Source organism: Rutidosis leptorrhynchoides, chromosome 5, assembly GCF_046630445.1.
Source record: "Rutidosis leptorrhynchoides isolate AG116_Rl617_1_P2 chromosome 5, CSIRO_AGI_Rlap_v1, whole genome shotgun sequence".
NCBI lineage: Eukaryota > Viridiplantae > Streptophyta > Magnoliopsida > Asterales > Asteraceae > Rutidosis > Rutidosis leptorrhynchoides.
This window is the reverse complement of record NC_092337.1, coordinates 425093262-425113936: the sequence shown is the minus strand read 5'-3', so window position 1 is coordinate 425113936 and position 20675 is coordinate 425093262. Positions and strand designations below refer to the sequence as shown.

General features: G+C 36.3%; 1 protein-coding gene across 1 annotated transcript; it reads right to left on the bottom strand.

Annotated features, from left to right (window-relative positions):
- Positions 1–4373: 4373 nt before the first annotated feature.
- On the bottom strand, positions 4374–19837 carry LOC139847348 (putative F-box/FBD/LRR-repeat protein At4g13965). Its single transcript, XM_071837012.1, has 5 exons — positions 19737–19837; positions 7125–8120; positions 6201–6377; positions 4864–5370; positions 4374–4773 (listed from the first exon to the last, which is right to left on the bottom strand). The coding sequence occupies exons 2-4, from the start codon at positions 8094–8096 to the stop codon at positions 4867–4869; spliced, it is 1653 nt and encodes a 550-aa protein (XP_071693113.1). The 5' UTR covers positions 8097–8120; positions 19737–19837; the 3' UTR covers positions 4374–4773; positions 4864–4866.
- Between the last annotated feature and the right edge of the window lie 838 nt (positions 19838–20675).

Here is a 20675-nt window from a genome sequence, read left to right as displayed (position 1 = left end):
TGACGAAATCAAGTTTAAGGTGGGCTGTTGGAAACTAAACTTGATTGTGGGCTATTTGTTTTGGATTTGGGCTTGCAAGTATACAAATATTTTGGATCAAGATTATAGCCCATTATGTAGAAACTTCTTGTAATATGTAGTAGTGAAAGTGTGTAGAATGTGTGTAGAATAATCTTGTAAAATATCTAAGTCTAGAATTATCATGAGAATACTTAGAAAATATCTAGATATTAGATGATGAAGTATTCTAGACTAGTCCATGGTGTAGTATAAATAGATGGATTCACCTCTCATTTGTAATCAAGCAACAAAGCAATTCAATAAGCAAATCAAGTAATAAACAAAGCCTTCAAGATCAATCAAACTTCTAAATCATCAATCCTCTCTTCCACAAATAATATACATAACCTCCTATTTCTAACACACTTCAGTAATATGATTCGAAAAGCTCATCTTCATTTTCCAAGACACTTTTTAGCCTAAAATAAATCGTTGGAATGGAGCTTTTTAAACCTATAAAACTCTAAGCTATTAAGTAACATTTTGATCGATGATATCCTGTTATCCATATACATACGCATAGTTACAGTGTTTCTTATTTATATTTGAGTTTTTGCACGCGATAGATATATGTGCATATATATGTTGAGTTTAGGGTTTTTCGCAAATACACGTACCTAAGGTTTATGTTCAGGAAAATGCTCAGGAGGAAGAATTGTCCAAGTTAGGAGTAAGGATATACTCCGTATATATTCATATTAAGCAGGTTTTTTGTGGGGCTTTTACGAGTTTATGCAAAAGCATGAATTTTTTTTTTTTTTTTTTTTTTTTTTGCTAAAAAAAACTTATAGCACCAAAACTATGGGAGGTACATATCCATAGTTACAGAATTTGTTATTCGGATTTGAGTACTTTCACACACACATATATACAGATGCATAGAGATATGTACGTACACATATGTTTAGGGTTTTTCACAAATACACGTACCTAGGGTTTATGTTCCGGAAGATGAAGTGCTCAGAAGGAGGAAGAATTGTTCATGTTAGGGGTAAGGATATACTCCGTATATATACAGTGTGGGATTTTAAGAGAATTTTTGTGGGGCTTTTACGAGTTTATGCAAAAGCATTAAAGCAGTTTTTTTTTTTTTTTGGCTAAAAAAACTTTACAGCACCAAAACAATTGGTAAACATTATTCAAAATTCAAATGATGAAATCTCCGATTAAACTTACAAAACAAAAACATGGGAGCTCAACAACCACAAGGATGTATCGGGTCGGGTTTGGGCTGAGTCTAGATAATCGCGGACCCGGACTCGATTAAGAAACTCCATCCCAAATCCGGACCCACACTGGTCCGGTCTCTATTACTTATTAACTATTGGGTTATCGGGTTTTCTCACGGATAAAAGGGGATCCCATTTAGTTAGTAACTCTCGTTTAACGGGTTTTCCCGCGGATATTGCATAATCCCGTTATTAGACGTTCACATTCACCATTCAATTTTTTTCTATTTTTGTTTCAAACATTATATTGTGTATATATATACATTTGAACAAATTGGAACAAATTGAGATGTTTGATTCTATTCAGTTGTATTCATTTAACTGAGATAGAAGAAAAGAAAATGTAAATTGGAATGATTGGCTTTTAAAGCCGTTGTAATGTTTTTGGTGTTTCTCCCCTTCCTAGTTTCTCACTAGAAAGGTGGTAATAAAATTTTCGTCGTTCAAAAAAAAATATACATTTGAACAAAAGTGGGTTACTATTGATGAATAGTAGCGCACTTCTATGCTTAGAGGAGTTGTACGTTCCGCTTAAATCGTCGTACCCACTAACACCATTTACTAACAAAAGTCAAACACCCCAAACTCCAAGGGCTAAAGTGAAACTTACATATTTCTAAATAAAAAAACTTAAAAAAAAACTCGACCACATCTTCTCGCTCGCCACGAGTTAAATTTTTCCGAAACCACGGTTCAACTCGAAATAATTTTACAAACACAACGCAACTACATATACGCAAAATTGGACGCTTTTCAAAAGACGCTAAATATCTCGGGCTATTATTCATACACATTGTTTTTTTTATATTATGTTTTCCCTTAGTGTCCGTTCTGATCTTCCGCTGCGAAGCGCGAGGGCTCGTTTACTAGTTTATATTTAATAAGCACTAAACCTGAATGATTATATATAACTGTTGAACAATAGTACAATACATATTTTAGGTTCTATTAATACTATTAAATTTTATTTATTATTGTTATTATTGAAATTGAAATCTCCATCGGACCGAGTATTCAAGTCGGATATACGGGTCGGATATGCGAGTTTGTATCCAAACTCGTCCCCAGACCCAGGACGCACAAATTAAAATCATCCTCATACCCGGCCCTATACGCGAATACCCGAACCCGACTCAAAGTGTCGGGGTTTCAAATTTACCCATTTTAAACGGCTCTTTTTTCCATCCCACAAACAGGAGCTCACAACCTAGATTAAATCCCATCTAACAATACTAACAATACAAACAAACAAAAGTATTCAAAAAAATCTAAAAATAAAAGCAAAGAGGGTGCCCAATTGTATACGACAATGAAAGATTAAGCATCATCTACGTGATACAAACCGACAACCTTATAATCATGCATACAAAGGATCAAATATCTTTTACGGACTCCTGCCTTCATAAAAACAAAACAAAACCCTTTTACGAACTCCGTAAAGTTCTTCATTTTCTCATTTTGGACCGGTCATATTTTACAAGGCTTTTTAGGATTAGTCCGGGCTTTTTGTGGATTGTTTGAGTTACTTAGAATAGCTTCAACCTTTTTTCACCGATACTCAACATAATCATCAAAAGAATCAAAAGGCAAATCTGAAGAGATTTACTTTTTTGAAAGCAAGGCCCTCAAAGTGTAGCTAGGGGTACTAAACGTGGGTCTCCTTTGGAGATCCACAAACATCCAACCACTAGGTCACCCCATAGTCAATGTGAACGGGAATAGATTTAGACACATTCCCAAGAAGTGAGTCCTTACAAGTAGGGCTCGAAGCCGAATTGGATAACAAACAAACTACCTTTCTAACCAAAGGATCATGAACATTCGCGGTCGAGCTATTTACCACAAACCCACGAGACCTCACACAGTTAGGCTCACATGGCTCCTCATACAACAGTGTTAGACATAAAGTTTTGCATTGGCTAATTAATCAATATCATAAATCAATGGAAATTAGTTAAATATAATTATTATTATTATTATTATTACTATTACTGTTACTATTACTATTACTATTACTATTACTATTATTATTATTATTTTATTATTATTATTATTATTTTTATTATTATTATTATTATTTTATTTTATTTTGTTATTATTATTATTATTATTATTATTATTATTTTATTATTATTATTATTATTATTATTATTATTATTTTATTTTATTATTATTATTATTTTATTTTATTTTACACATGCTAAGCCACATGAAAAATGTGGTCGTTTGGCCCAAAACTAAAAAAACAAACGACAAAGGAAAAACAAAGGGAAGACAACCAACTTTGCCCCCCCAAAGTTTGCACAACACGCAACTTCACCCCCCAAAAGAGGGGTACAAAATGTCAAATCGTTATTTTAATTAATAAACTCCACCTAAATTTTCAAAGGTTTGGCCCAAAACTAAAAAAACAAACGACAAAGGAAAAACAAAGGGAAGACAACCAACTTTGCCCCCCCCAAAGTTTGCACAACACGCAACTTCACCCCCCAAAAGAGGGGTACAAAATGTCAAATCGTTATTTTAATTAATAAACTCCACCTAAATTTTCAAAGGCGCATATCTTCCCGCTCGCTAGGTGTTAAATTTTTCCGACGCCACCATTCAACTCGAAATAATCTTGCGAACCCAACGCAACTAACTATACGCGAAACGGACGTTTTTCAAAAAAGGTAAATACTCCAGCGAACCCAACGCAACTCAAACTACCTACATCATATTGATGATTCTGTTTCCCTTTTTTACGCAATCTTTCCGGCGTTAAAAACGCACAGGCCATTAGGTATACTAGGTACTAACCACGTGTATCCAAACACATCCGTAGCAAAACGTTTTTAATTATGTAAATACATAACGCTACGTCAACTATAATATGCGACCCGAAAAGCCCCGCGGCATCGTGCGGGTCACTTTTGCTAGTTGTATTACAATAAGACTGGATCGGAGAAAGTATTATTTTTATATGGATTAGTTATGTCTTCTTTCTTACAACAACAAAAAAAAAATAATAATAAAAAAAATACAAAAAAAAAAAAAAAAATGCATTGTAAATCAATAAGATACGGTATATGTGATTTTGACAGAGTTACCGTTACAAGCCCACAAATTTAAACAAAACAAGGTTAAAGAGAAACAAAAAGAGCTATTGACCAAAAATATATCATAAATTAGCAATAATACGTAGTAATAAACATAGACATAGACAACAAACAATATATCAAGACACAAAAGGTACAACTAAAAGGTTCATAAGAATGCACAAAATAGGAAAGTTTGTAGTACTTCATTCGTCTTCATGCTTTACCATTAAAACTGCACGTCAAGCAGTTGATAGTCTTGTTTCCCGTCCGTAGTTACAAAACACACACATACAAAAAGGCATTTTTGCGTTCAAAAATTAATGCATTCTTCAGTTCACCATTCCAAGAAGCAAAAGTGGGTTGCTGAATGTTGAACTGAAGAAAATAACAAAAGATGTGTAAACCTGAAATCAAAACTCAACATGTGATTCCAGCAGCTGAACGGTGTTATAAATATTTGATTATAAACATATAATGTAAAATCAAGGACTTACAATTTAAGAAGACGGTTCCAATGCCTTAGTAACAAGTGTTTGAAAGGAGACACTTAAATGGTTTTGATTCATATCACATCCGATCTTCACACGTTCTAGTATTCTCTTCATGAGAGTGTGAGCTTCTTCACACATACTAACAAACCATGCTTGCATCTTGACCTTCTTTGATGCCGGTATAAGTGTCAGTAATTCTTCAACATACTTGAGTTCTGAAAAGATACGAGATACCTTTTCTTGATCACCGGAAATTCGATGGCTCAGATCTTTCCAACAGCTATGGATCTGTTTCATGCTTCCCTTACTATGAAGTGGCATTTCCATCCTCGGTTGTGCCCTTTGGTTCTCAACTTTTGCCTTCCCTTTAACATCATTGTGCAAATTTTTCTCGTGGCTCTCCATTATCGTTTTCCCTTTATCCAACTCAGTTTTCAGCTCATCTAGCAGCACCCGTATTTTCGGGATACATTCTAGAGCCAATGTCGCATTCTTCGCAGCTCTAACTTCCTACAGAGTTTTCAAGACACAATATAAAATAAACTTACGCATTGCTCATTTTTACTGTACAACCTATTTAAGCATTAATTTTGGTATAATCATCAAATCTGATGAATATGATTGCTTAAATAACAATAGTAAAGAATATCAACCACAAGGTGTTGGTGAATTGGTGGTAGGGGTTCGACTCCCATGTGCCGGAAAATATTTCCTTTGTGGTTACCCGCCCATTTCATGGGCCTCGGAGGTTTCGGACGTCTATGCGTTTGAGCCTCACCCAATGGGGTTATATCACAAGCGATGCTCGTATGGATTCGTCGTGGGGTTTTAACATGAGGGGCGGTAGGACTGTGTTGGTTCGTCCAGGGAAATTGTTGGGGGTTGTCCAGGGAAATTGTTGGTGGTTGGGTTCTGACATCGCGTCCGGACCCCCATAAGTGATTCTTAACTGCCGTTTAAAAAAGAAAGAAAAAAAATTGTAAAGAATATCATTTAAATAGAAATTTTCCAAGTAAAACATCCTTTTGACACAAAGATAGCACTGTTGGATCACTTCAGGACATAACAGAACCAACTTAGGAAATCTATCATTCTAACTTAGATAATAACTATTTGTTAGATATCCTAAAGTAAAAACTAATACAGCGCCGAGAGAATTTTAACTAGGTGATAACTAATAGAATGCCACCGGATAAGGGCTAAACTGGTGACGTTAACTAGATTCTTCTTGCTGAAACATAACACGGGCATTTAAACTATTGCGCCAATAGTTCACATAACCTAAATTAAAACAAAAGAAAATTCAAAAATACATGAAAAATTCACTTCAAAGCTAGTACCTCACGTGAAACCATAGTAAGTGTGGCACTAGGTGAACTATCTAGCAAATAGCTTTTCACTACAGCAGATACATCAACTTTCTTCGAAATTTCCTTTGCTGGATAAATCTTTAAAGTCTTCAAGTTAGCAAATGGAGATGGTTGATTTGAGATTAGACGCACCCGGGAAGAAAGACACTGGAAAACAAATCACATATGACAAATATGTACAAATAAGACAGGATAGTTTATGCAATCATTACAATAATAAGTACCGTAACATTAATAAGTATAGAGAATAACTGCATGCAAAATATCTTTGGAAATGTTAGTTCATCACCAAAAACAGTGTATTGGTAACTTTCTCTTGGTAGTAGTATATGGTGCCAATACGTGTGTAGCGACAAAGAGGTTCTATAAGTATTAAAGAAAGTTCTTAGAATCAGTTATTGTAAGTAAAATAAATGTCTATGTTCAGAATAACTTATACAGAATTACACATGAAAATATAGACGATTTGAATGTTCTAATGTTCTCTTAAGTCCTAATATATTTTCACTAAACACTGCTTTTGCGAGCAGATATCTTTTAAACGACTGAAAATATAATGATATGTCATACAATAGAACAAACATGAAAAGAGAAACACCAACAACATTGCATTTATACAAAACCTGCCATTTACAAGGAATCTTAATTAATACAACTATTAGCCAAAAATGTGTAATCTTTATTTGTGTTAATTTGTTTTTGTATCTGTATTTATAATTTATGATTATTAATTATTATTAAAAATTTTGAAACTATGTAATATAAACATTTTTTTTACCTCAAGAATCTCTGTTGCGGGGGTGAAGTGAGTTCCATACTATGAAAAAGATTGATCCTGTTTCTATTGTTTCGAACGAAAATTCTAAAACAATGTAATATAAACATTAAAAATACCTCAACAATCTCCAGGTTAATCGTAAGATATTTGACAGCGTGGAACTGCTGAAGCATTTTAATAATTTTGGGAGCATCATCGGGATAGCGAATGCAGATATCCACCTCCTCCAACAAAGGAACCCCGTTCAGAAAGAATGGTAAAGAATTAACCTCATCAACCGCATATACATCATCATCATCATCATCATCATATGTAAAGAGATATAAAGATACATATTTTAGTTGAGGTGCAATAACTTTGACAACCCCCTTTCCAAATTTAAGAGTGAAACTCAACAGTTGAGGATGCCATATAGTGAACCCACCTGATCCCATCATTTTACAGTACTCTAAGGTGAGATTCTTCAAGTTAACACACTTAGATATGTAACTATGGCTACTGTCATCAATTAATGTGACATGATCAAGATGCAATGTTGTTAAGGATGGGAGCTCTAAAGTTGAAGTGGCTGTTAATGAATTACGATAACCAGATCCACCCAAGGTGAGATTTTTGAGAGATTGACAATTAAAGAGTGAAAGAGGGAATTCAATTTGCTTCTCACTGCTTGTAATAGTCATTTCTTGAACATTGTGTGAAAATGCATAGTTTAGAATTCTGCTGACAAACACCTGGCTAACCTTTCCACGAAAATCGAGTTTGACAGAATATACATCTATTTCATTATTACGGCCAGATAGAACTTGTTTAACAATATTGGAGAATTTAAGTAAGGACGAACGCCCCCCACTTGAGAAATTGAGATAGGGCATTGAAGTCCAGACAAACCTCCATCTAGATGACAAAACACTGGTTTGACCAACACGTTTGATGTCTATAAAAGAGAGAATTTTGTGGATAAGATCATCCGGCAAGCTACTCAATCTATCATGTTCCACATTCATCCTCTTTCTTTTATGTTCATGCATAATCTCCGGTTGTATTTCCTTTGACTTGCTTGTAGTGTTCCCTAAACCATCATCATTCATGACTTCTCTTTTCGGCTCCAAAAGCTAGAAAGTAGCAAAATGCAGCAATGAGAACATGTTAAATAAAAACACATTTGACATGAATAGCTGTATGACCAAAACTAATTAAATTACAAGGTGGCGAGAATTTCGCATATGCTATAGCAAGAGGTCCTTATATCTCCGCAAGGAGTAATCATGTTCAAACCTCACTAGCAACATGTAGACGCTGAGAGAGGATCTTAGAATCAACCTAACACGATCTAGAGGCGGAATAACACTAGAAAGAGCTTAAACGAATATCTATGGGTTTTCGGGTTCGTACAAGTCAAACCAAGATTAGATCTTGATAAACACGAAGCCTAGACTGACATTCTGTGGTATTTGGACATGAAGATTGAGAGAGACTCGACCTAGAACAGTTTTCGTGTGTGTATAATGTGTAGAGTTGTTAACCAAATTAATGAAGATTAATTAGGCTTAAATACCTCAGTTCCTATGTCGGTCGACAGTGGATGACAGTCGGTCGACTGACCATGTCAGTCGGCCGACTGTCGAGTAATATTACGAATTATATTTAAACGTTTACAAATATAAAATAACACATCGACAATCAACGTTTAACAATATTACAGGTTACAACATGATCGAATAAAACGTTAAAGTTCATGGAACTAGGGATTACAAAATATGCACTAACAAACTCCCCCTAAGACCTAGTTCCTCATAAGTCTTCGATCTGCTTCAATCTCTGTACGGATCTGTAACCATATTATTCAAATAGCAAACCTTTGCAACACGAATGTACTGTTGTGCTTGAACTCTATTTTCTGGCCTGTACAGCATCCGATTGTAGTACAATGTGAAGATGTCAGCTTCACAGCAATTTCTCAACCAAACGGGATCTAAAACCCGTATCGAGTCTGTCTCATCTTCCTTCAATTTGTCCAAAACGATGACTGCCTCCTCTGAGCGTTCATCGTAGTACCACCAGCGAAAACGTGGGCTAAAGTTCTGCGGCATTTTCATCACAGGAACCTTTCTCATATAATTTACTGGCTTGTATTTGACAATCTTTCTTCGTTCGCCCGTTTTCTTGTTTGTTCGATAAGTGATCGTGGGAAATCGAGGGCTGAATCCCTCAAAGTTCTTTGACAAGTACGAGTGTCTTATCTTCTTGCAGACAATATTAGGAATTCCGTCATAATCCCTATATAACATTTTGAGCCTAGCCACCTGCATAAATTCAAAGTACGGTAGAGACGTGAACTCGTATCCATGTTTGATGTAATCCACTCCGTACTCCTTCTTTATTGCGTATATATTCAACTCTTTAATGTAGGCCCACGCAATTATTTTTCCTTTAGCCAAAAGATTCGCCGGTCTATTAATGTAGGCCCACAGAATTTTTTTCTATAAATTTTTTTTTTTTTTTTTTTAACAACACATTGCAGTCTTGACTTTGATTTAGTTCTCGAATTGACTTCCTTGCGATGAAGATCTCTTTTCTTCATTTGTGTATCAATTAACTTAAATCATTCATTCATGGACTGTCTGTAATATAGAACCACACTTTTCAACCCGTTCACAGGAAAGACACTCTTATTGAGATAAACTTACTATTTTGGAGTTTAGGTACGATTCAAGAATTAAAGTTTGATAGAAGTCGGTATGCATAGTCAATTAGAACATTTTCAACGCTTATTGATCGCTTGAATATCCCAATTAGTCGTGAGACTCAATGGTGCAGCAATTTGGAATTTGCTTGGGGATATTCTACATCATGTGTTTCTAGATTATACGTCATGATAGGGGATACCCTCACCTTTTGTTGATTTCCTCAACAATTTTCTTTAAAGTATGCACCTGTGGTAATTAAGTGACTACCCTCAACCGCTGTAAACCTTTCCATGAGTTCCTTATCAAGATATTTACATGATTGTGATTATGATCATCTCATTCTATGATTAAGTCCGTATCCCATTTTTATATAGATCAAACTCGTTTTTTTTTTTTCTGAATATCTGATGTTGCATTCATTACTCCCCCTAAAATACTAAAAATCTCAAATCTTTTTGGTTTTTTTAGATTTTAAACACACAGAAACAATCAGAAAGAAAAGAAATATAACCACACAGTATATACAGCTATGCAAGCAGAACACATAAAATGAAGTTACTCGTTGGTCTCTTCGTCAGGAACGACATCTGACAATATTTTGACACTTAACTCAGTTAACAAGAAATCAAAACGTGGTTTATCAAAAGCTTTTGTGAAAAGATCAGCCCTTTGCGTAGTTGTGCCAATTTGGATAACATCAATTAGCCTTTTCTCATAACAGTCTCGAATAAAATGATATTTAATCCCTATGTGTTTGGTCTTAGAATGATTCACAGGATTTTTCGTAATAGCTATGGCAGCAGAATTATCAACAAAAATAGGAGTGTTAGAAATATTCAAACCGTAGTCACGAAGCTGCTGTTGTATCCACACAACCTGAGATGCACAGCTTGCTGCAGCAATGTATTCAGCTTCACAAGTGGACAAGGCCACTGCTGTCTGCTTCTTGCACTGCCATGTAACTAGTCTGATTCCAAGGAATTGACAACCTCCTGATGTTGACTTAAAATCTTTCTTGCATCCACCATAGTCGGAATCACTATAAGCCGTTAGTACAAAATCATTATCACAGGGATACCATAGGCCCAAATTCGGATTTTGCTTTAAATAACGCATAATCTTTTTCACCACAAGCAAATGATGTACATTCGGATTTGCTTGATAGCGAGCACATAAACAAACTGCGAACATGATATCAGGGCGAGACGCTGTTAGATACATCAACGAACCAATGATGGCTCTATATAAGGTTTCATCAACCTTATCACCTTCCTTATCTGGTGTAATCCCGTGATTCACCGATAGCGGCGTCCTTGCAGGACGTTCATCTTCCATTTTGAATCTTTTCAGAATATCTGATACATATTTTGTCTGATGTAAAAAGATACCCTGATTTGTTTGTACAACCTGAATACCAAGGAAGAATTTGATAGTTCCCATTGAACTCATCTTGAACCGTTTCTGCATTACCTCCTCAAAATCATCCACCATCGTCTTATCTGTAGATCCAAAGATAATATTATCCACGTACACCTGTACTAGCATTATATGCTTGCCCTTTTCTTTGATGAAAAGTGTCTGATCGATAACACCTCTTCTGAAACCATTATCAATCATATAGTTGGACAACGTACCATACCACGCTCTTGGAGCTTGATGAAGCCCATACAGTGCTTTTTCTAGACGATATACCTTTTCTGGAGAGTGTGGATCTGTAAAACCCGGTGGTTGCTTAACAAACACGGTCTCATTGAGAGTCCCGTATAAAAAGGCGCTTTTGACATCCATTTGATAGACCTTGAAGCCTTTAAAAGATGCGAATGCCAAAAATATTCGAATTGCCTCAAGTCTAGCCACTGGTGCAAATACTTCATCATAATCTATATCAGGGATCTGTTGATATCCCTTCACAACCAGTCTAGCTTTATTTCGAATTACAATACCTTGCTCGTCTTTTTTATTCTTCCATACCCATCGAAGCCCATAGGTTTGCAACCATGAGGCGGAGTCACTAGTTTCCATACTCCTAAATGCTTGAATTGCAAAAGCTCTTCTTGCATGGCATTTACCCAATCATCATAAAGAAGAACTTCCTCAACAGAATTTGGTTCAATTTGACACACAAAGCATGAATATGCATGTAAGAAGAGTTTGCCTGACCTATTTAGTGAAGAATAGAAAGCTTGCATAACATTCTCAGTTGAAGCTTTCTGATTTTCAGACGTTGAGGCATCATTTGATGGTGCTCCAGAAACTCCTTTCGAATCAACAATAAAATCATCTAAGTGTCGAGGTAGGACAACTGTTCGTGATGATCTACGAACACCTTCAGGTTCTGGTTGTTCTTCCTGAACTTCTACAATTTGTGGCAGATTATGAAAACTTTCGCCACTGTCTATAGGTTGTGTCTCCTCTTCAGAATCAGATCCATCATAAGATGGATCATCTTGATAATCACCTGATTCTTCATCATCTTGAACAAGTTGTTGTTGCGGCACTGGGTGATGTTGTGGTGCCGTTTGAGATTTCGGAACCATTTGTGATGGAGACGTCTGCATTTCATTCAGTAATCTTGCAATAACTTCATCATCAGTTGCAACAGACGGAAGACCAAAAGAATCAAACAAATCTTCATAATCAAACTGCCATGAAAAACCTTTCCCAGCAGGAATAGCAGCATTTCTTTGAACATCTACTTCGAAATGTTCTTCAACACGTTTAGATACAGTGTTGAAAACTCTTTTGTTTGGATTCCCATAACCAAGAAATATACCAGGAACAGCCTTAGGATTAAATTTTCCTCCAGTATCTCGTATCATGATTGAACAGGGTGCACCAAAGGGTTCGAAATGTTTAATGTTAGGCTTCCTTTTATGTAGCAATTCATAGCAAGTCTTTCCATGTCTCTTGACTACTAACAATCGGTTCATTGTATAACATGCTGTAGCCACAGCTTCACTCCAGAAGTTAACCGGTAAACTTGAATCGGCTAACATAGTTCTCGCAGTTTCAATTAACGTTCTGTTATGTCTTTCAGCAACACCATTTGATTGCGGAGTATAAGCTGGACTGAACTGTTGTATAATGCCTTTCTCGTTGCAGAAACTCTCCATCTGCTGATTCTTGAATTCAGTACCATTATCTGTTCGAGTCTTCCTAACCTTTAACTTGTACAAAGATTCCAGCTTCAAAAACAACAACTTTATATTTTCAAATGTGTCAGACTTCTTCTTTAACATCACTACCCAAGAGTATCGTAAGTATTCATCAGTCACTACTAAACAATATGAATCTCCAGAGATGCTTGTTCGATTAATCGGACCAAAAAGATCCATATGTAACAACTCTAGAGGAACAACAATTGAATGATGTTTCTTTGTTGCATGTGACTTTTTAGTCTGTTTGCCTTTCTTACACGGAAGACATCCTTCAGGAATTTGAAAACTCTTAACATTTACTCCCTCAATCAGATTATTATGAACAAGATTGTTCATCTTTCTCAAGCTCAAATGACCCATACGCTTGTGCCATGAAATTGATTCTTGTTCTGTAGCTTTGGATATGAAAGCTTGATGACCTGTTGCAGCTTTAACATGGGCTGTTGACATATCCAAAATATACAAATCTTTATTTCTGGGAGCTGTCATAAGAATCATCTCTTCCGGTATTACATACTCTTTCTTCAAAATGTAGCATCTTTGATCATCAAAAGCAACCTTATGCTTTTTATCTGCTACTTGCGAAACTGACAGCAGAGTATTTGACATATGCTTCACAAAATTCACTTTATCAAAACTAACATTAGCATTAGCAATCACACCCTGAGCTGTAATAAAACCTCCTTCATCTCCTGCAAAAGAAACAGATCCTCCATTTACTGATTTGACATTAGAAAGTAAGGACATGTTTCCTGTCATGTGCCGGGACGCCCCACTATCAACAATCCAGGTATTTCTACTCGGATCGTAGGCGACCTGCACAACAAGAAAAGAAGTTAGTTTGAGATGGACACCCATGCCCGAATGGCAGTGGGTTTCCCATCGACACCAATAACTTGCACATCCATCCATTGACCCTTTGATCCTGATGGATCATTGGACTTGTCAACAACCTTTGTCTCGGTTTTAGGCTTCCAAACGGTACGTTTACCAACAGATTTCTCATAATTGTCATTCGTTTGAAAAATTTTATTCACACCTGACTGTACCCTTGTGGATGAATTAGCAATAGAATTTGACTTTGGTTTATAAAAACCTTTTGAACTATTACTTGAAGTACATATGGAACTGGAACTAGAAGCATAGTGTGTAGTTTTCGTTTCAGTGTCAGATTTTCTTTTTGGTGTTTTCCAACACTGTTGACAGTTAACAGCACAATGACCCTTTTTCCCACATTTATTACAGTTTTGAGTTTCTTTTGTACGTGTTTTTGAACTCAGATGCTTATTGGGAAAAGACTGTTTCATGGGTGACATAGGCTTCTCAACATGATGTTTCAAGCCTGGTCGACGGTTAGGATGCACATATTTAGGCACATTGTTAGTATTAGGGCTCCTTTTATTAAATAGTTCTTCAGGTGCTTGTGTAAGAACATATTCTTTATCTAGGTTGAGTCCCTGCTGATACTTGACAGGTGTCTGAAATATTTTCTTTCCATTAGCGTTCCTAGAGTTTACTTGTTTTCTAGGTGTGGGTTGTCCGCTTTCACTAGCCTTACTAGCATTCAATGGATTTTTTAGGATAGTAATTGGTTTGGATTTTGGTGTCACAAACTCTGAAATTTTTCCATACTCTGAATCAGATTTACTGTCCTCAGCTAAGTCTTCAACAACCGGCTTAGTGCTGTCTGATTTTTCATTCTCTACAGGCTTAACACTTAGGATTTCACTAAGGCAAGAATCAGAAGGTTTATTAATGTACTCATTCCTAAGAGGAGGAGGACACTCTTTATAACCTAAACCCTTTTTACCATCATTCTTGTGATAGACAGTATAGTCAATGACATATGACATTCGCTGCCAAGTGTCATTTCTAGCCTTTTCTGACTCATACTTAATCTTAAACTCTTCCTTTTCTCTCTTAGCACATTCAAGCTGATTTAAGTACATCATTATGGCCTTTTGGTCACTTGAAATTGTAGCTCTTAAATCATGAACTTGATTTTCTAGAGTTTTGATTGTCTCCCTGAATTCCTTTTTATTGTTAAACTGAGTTAAATTAGTCTCGTATAGGCCTTTTACCTCAAGATAAGCTGCTTTAACAATCCTAAGTTCCTGTTTAACTTCAGGACAGTAGATACATCCTAAGGGGATATCATTCAGTTTTGAAACTATGGATTCAAGTTTAGCAATTTCTAACTTATGATCAGCACAATCGTTACATTCCAAAGGAAATTCAGTTTGTACCTTAGAGTCACTTGATGTGTTTGCCATGAACGCATATTCCTTTTCTTCAGTCTCTGATTCAGGTTCAGATTCTGAACTAGAACTGGAACAGTCAGAATTATTCAACTCAACTGAAGTCTTGACATCATTTACTACAATAGTTTCTCCATCTGATGAAGACGAACTACTGTAATCCGTCCATACATCGCCATCATTGTGCATTGCGTACTTGAACTTCTCATACACTCTCTTGTTAAGAACACCTCTTCTAACATATCTGATCATTGCATAAGTTCGCTCAATTCTTGCTTCCATCTTGCAGATGTAACACATGCATTCATTCGTAGTACCAACACAACCAGCTTTCTCTCTCTCTTGTTTCTCACTTTCAGTTTCTTCTACGGTCTTAGGCATTCTAACAACGTTAGCATGATTTTCATCATCAGCAAATACTGTCCAATCACAACCTTCATCTGAATATGTTGCAATTAAGCCTTTTGCTTTATCATTTCTGATAGTATCACTGCTCGTTGTTTCAACTGGCACATTAACCTTTGTCTTATTATACTGATTGTGAAATGGGTTGTGAAAACCAGTTTTCTGTGGCCTGGTACATGTTCTTTTGAAGTGTCCTAACTCATTGCAATTAAAACATCTCACTTTTGACATATCAAAACCTAACTTAGTATCTCTAGTAACACCTAAGCTCTGTTGACCTGTCCTTTTCAGAAATTTCTTCGCTCGTCTAATCACACTACCCATAGCCCAGAGGATATCCATCTTTTCAAATTCATCCTCATCAATCTGCTCATAATCTTCTGCTTCTAAATGAGCATTACCAATTTGACCACCAACCATTTCATTATAAGAATTAACTACCAAAGCAACTAAAGCCATATCTTCCTCTACGACTGAAAGGGGCCTAGTTCTTAAATTCTCAGTGTTGAGAACTACAGTTTTTGGCTCCTGTCTAATGGTGGACTGATTTGTACTACTAGGCTTATTTACATGGGTTGGAAACATCACATTTTGAGCAGGTTGTGATCTATTTACAGCACTATCATTAGAAACAAACGCTGTTTGTAAGGGAGCATGAACATTGCTCAATCCAGAAGTACCAGCTTTGTAAATTATAGGACTCTGCTGACCCTCAAGACGTTTCTTCTTGGTTTCCATATCCAAGTCCTTTACCATCAATTTTGATGTGAATTTATCTAGGGTCAGTGATTCACCAGCAGACGAAGCTCTGTCTTCTATCTGTTCAATAAACGCATCCCACTTGTGTGGTAAACCATCTGTTAATTGTTTGATAGCTTTCTGTTCTGTAACTTCTACACCTAAGTTACCCAATTCAGAGACAAGATGACGATAACGAATGATTGTCTCTTCTAACGTTTCATGACTTAGAGCAGCAAACCTTTTCCATTCACTTTTGATTACTTTAGCTTTCTTTTCACGATACGCCTTATTTCCTTCGACACCTATCTTAATAGCATTCCAAAGAGAATATGAAGTTAAGTGCATTTGATATTGATGATAAATATCACCGTCTAAACCCTGGGTCAATTGAGCATAACATCTACATTCTAAGGCATATGTTTCTTTTTCTGTCACGCTATAATCTTCATACTTTTTACTATTACCATCAGTACCTAAAGGCTCTTTATATTCATGTTGTATCAAATCCCACATTCTAGGATCAAGGCCTCTAATGTAATTCATGAACCTAGCCCTCCATCTAATGTAATCATTTGTATTATCAAGTCTAGGAGCACGATTGGCACTGCCTGATTCACTATCAGATAGTAAAATGTTTTGAACGCCGGAAGTAATTGCCATTGCCTGATCAGACATTTTAAAATTTAATTAAGGTTGAATCTGATCCTAAGTCGGTCGACTGTTGGTGACAGTCGGTCGATTAACAGCTACAGTCGGTCGATGAACAACTACAGTCGGTCGACTGTCAATGGTTAATTGGTCGAAGTTCTGTTTACATTTAGTCAAATGGTAGTACTTTTTTCAATCGGTCGATGTTCCTTTAATCGGTCGGTTTAGTACTTAAGTCGATCGGTTTACAACTTAAGTCGGTCGGTTTAGCATATGTCGGTCGGTTTAAAGACAATCGGTCGAACTAATGACAATCGGTCGAAATACACGAAAATCGGTCGATTGTCTCCTAAGTCGGTCGACTGTACTTTCTTTTAGAGCTAGAATCCAAAAAAAATCAGGTTTTTGACTTCTAAATGATTTCAAGCTCAATTTTCGAACTAAAACTACTGACCAACACCTTAAGCAACTTACAATGACTTCTGTAAACACTCTAAAGCAATTAAAACCAAAGGTTTAACGTAAAAGTATACAAAATTCAATCTAAAACCAATTTTTTACCCAAAAATATACCAAAAACTCGTTTAAAACAATTGATTCAGCAAGCCAAAGCTCTGATACCACTTTGTAGACGCTGAGAGAGGATCTTAGAATCAACCTAACACGATCTAGAGGCGGAATAACACTAGAAAGAGCTTAAACGAATATCTATGGGTTTTCGGGTTCGTACAAGTCAAACCAATGATTAGATCTTGATAAACACGAAGCCTAGACTGACATTCTGTGGTATTTGGACATGAAGATTGAGAGAGACTCGACCTAGAACAGTTTTCGTGTGTGTGTAATGTGCAGAGTTGTTAACCAAATTAATGAAGATTAATTAGGCTTAAATACCTCAGTTCCTATGTCGGTCGACAGTGGATGACAGAATTAATGAAGATTAATTAGGCTTAAATACCTCAGTTCCTATGTCGGTCGACAGTGGATGACAGTCGGTCGACTGACCATTTCAGTCGGCCGACTGTCGAGTAATATTACGAATTATATTTAAACGTTTACAAATATAAAATAACACATCGACAATCAACGTTTAACAATATTACAGGTTACAACATGATCGAATAAAACGTTAAAGTTCATGGAACTAGGAATTACAAAATATGCACTAACACAACATATGATGGGGTGGCTAAGTAAAGGGTCAGAAACAGTCACGGGATAACCCGGTTAAGGCGTGTACATCTGAGTAAAAATTTTCTCCCTCCCACATATTTACCATATTTCAAGTTTCAGAATATCATACTTGCTAATATTGATTTAAGATATCATGCACGGCATGATTATGCTTCAAATATCAATTTATCCAAAACAAAATAATTCATATCATTTCATGTTACCATTGAAGTTTCTCTAAGTAAAAACAAAAGGACATAGACAGCCTCTTTTTTCCATTCCCCTGTTCTTACAAATAAATCAAATAAATAAAATGAATAGCAATTTGTACTAATGATAGACAGAAACTATGAATCCTATTAAAAAGAGACGGATCACGAAATTTCTACAAACAATTTTAGCAAAAACTCAAATAATTTCACTTTCAACATCAGCTGTTATCCATAAAGTAATATAACTAGTTTAATGTAAGTATTAGCAATCTTTGTGTGACAACCAGTAAACCAATAAATAAACTTGCAAGCAGCATAAAAAGGTTTGTTTGGGTTAGCTTATTCAGAAGACTTTTTTGTTGGGGTGCAAACCTATCCCACATAGGAGGGAGACAAAAACAAATGTATGTATATAAGTCTAAGGGGAAGTCCCTCTAATACCAATTAGTTTTAGAAAATGATGGACTCTTGGGCTTATATTGCAGGACATTGTGTTTGGGCTATGCGATCTTACAAATGGCATCAGAGCTAGGCTATAGCCCGATGTGGTGAACAACGTAGTGGTGGCGCACCCCTAAGCGCACGGTGCGACATGGCACACCCCTCAGTTTGCCAATGATAATGGAGCCATGGTGTCTTATATCGAAAGTCTTCCTTTCCAAGGCGTGGAAGTGCGGCGTGTCCCGATGGTGAAAGAAAAGACACGGTGCGACATGGCACACCCCTCAGTTTGCCAACGATAATGGAGCCATGGTGCCTTATATCGAAAGTCTTCCTTTCCAAGGCGTGGAAGTGCGGCGTGTCCCGATGGTAAAAGAAAAGTGAAAGAAATAGATCGGCGGTATAAGAGGCGTGTCCCGGTAGTGAAAGAAAAGTGAAAGAAAAAGAGACAGGTGATATAAGATGGCGGGAGTATCGTTGAAGGGGAGGCTCGGTGATGTGGTCTTCGGTTTGAGAGGAGGATTGTTGGGGTGCAAACCTATCCCACATAGGAGGGAGACAAAAACAAATGTATGTATATAAGTCTAAGGGGAAGTCCCTCTAATACCAATTGGTTTTAGAAAAGAATGGACTCTTGGGCTTATATTGCAGGACATTGTGTTTGGGCTATGCGATCTTACATTTTTACCTCATATGATTTGACAAGCTCATAATTATCTTTCAAAACACTTTATATCTTAATACTTTCTTATTTGATGTTGAAAGCCCAACTTTAGAAACTAAGGAGATGAAAATTTTTGTGAAATTGAACTACTATTTTAAACCTAAAAACTTAATTACTCAGACATAAGTAACTTTTGGACCAATGATATCCAGATACATAACCATAGTTACAGTATATTTTATTCATATTTGAGTATATACATACACATGCATACAGATTAGAGAGATAGATGTATTTACATAATATATATTGAGTTTAGGGGTTTTTGCAAATACTCGTACCTAGGGTTTGTGTTCAGGAAGATGAAATGCTCAGAAGGGGAAGAAGAGTTCCAGTTAGGATATCGTGTTAAGCAGGTGTGGGCATGTGAATTAATATTAAATTAATATTAAAATGTGACTTAAACTTAATTAGAGCGTTACATCCATTCAAATTTTAATTCTGTTTTTTCTTACTATATGTTTATAAACAAAAAGAACTACTCTAGTACCTAGTGAAAATATCATCATAGTCATGATGTTCTGGTGGCAATGATGACAGCTTTTAGATTGATGGATTGGTTAGTCACTGGCTCAGAGTAATTAGTGATTGATATACGAGTACTTTCTAGGCTACTACCCCACCTCCTCCATCCCCTATTATTATACTCCGTATTATATTATATTTACAGTGTAATAATTTCTTATACGGAATACTCTATACTCCGTATGACCTTTGGACGTTTTTTCGACTAAAAATTCACAATGATATTTCTAGTAAAACTTTATTATTATTATACTTATTACAATTGAGCAAATTTTTTAAACTGTTCATCAACAGTAAGGACATTTTCGTCATTTCACACTAAAAGATATTGGTATTTTTGTAATTTGTTACATAGGGTTTTCTTCCCCATTTGTGGTTCGGCGATTGTTCTCGAGGTTTCGGGCAATTCGCTCACCTTCTCCAGCTATCACACACAACCAACCCATCTCCAGCTTCGCGTCACCATCACCGGTACATCCACCATCGTCTTCTGCAACCCCCATCGTCCTCGGCCTAAACGTTGTCGTCGTCTCCATCATTCTCACCGACTTGCACCGTCTCCTTACCGCCGTCACCGTCTCCGTCTGAACAATCATCGCTTTGTCCGACTGTAACCCGCTCCATGTAGAAACTCAGAGGTAAAAATTAGTTACTTGATTTTTAGGTTTTCACAATTTATGTTGCGATGGCTTTTA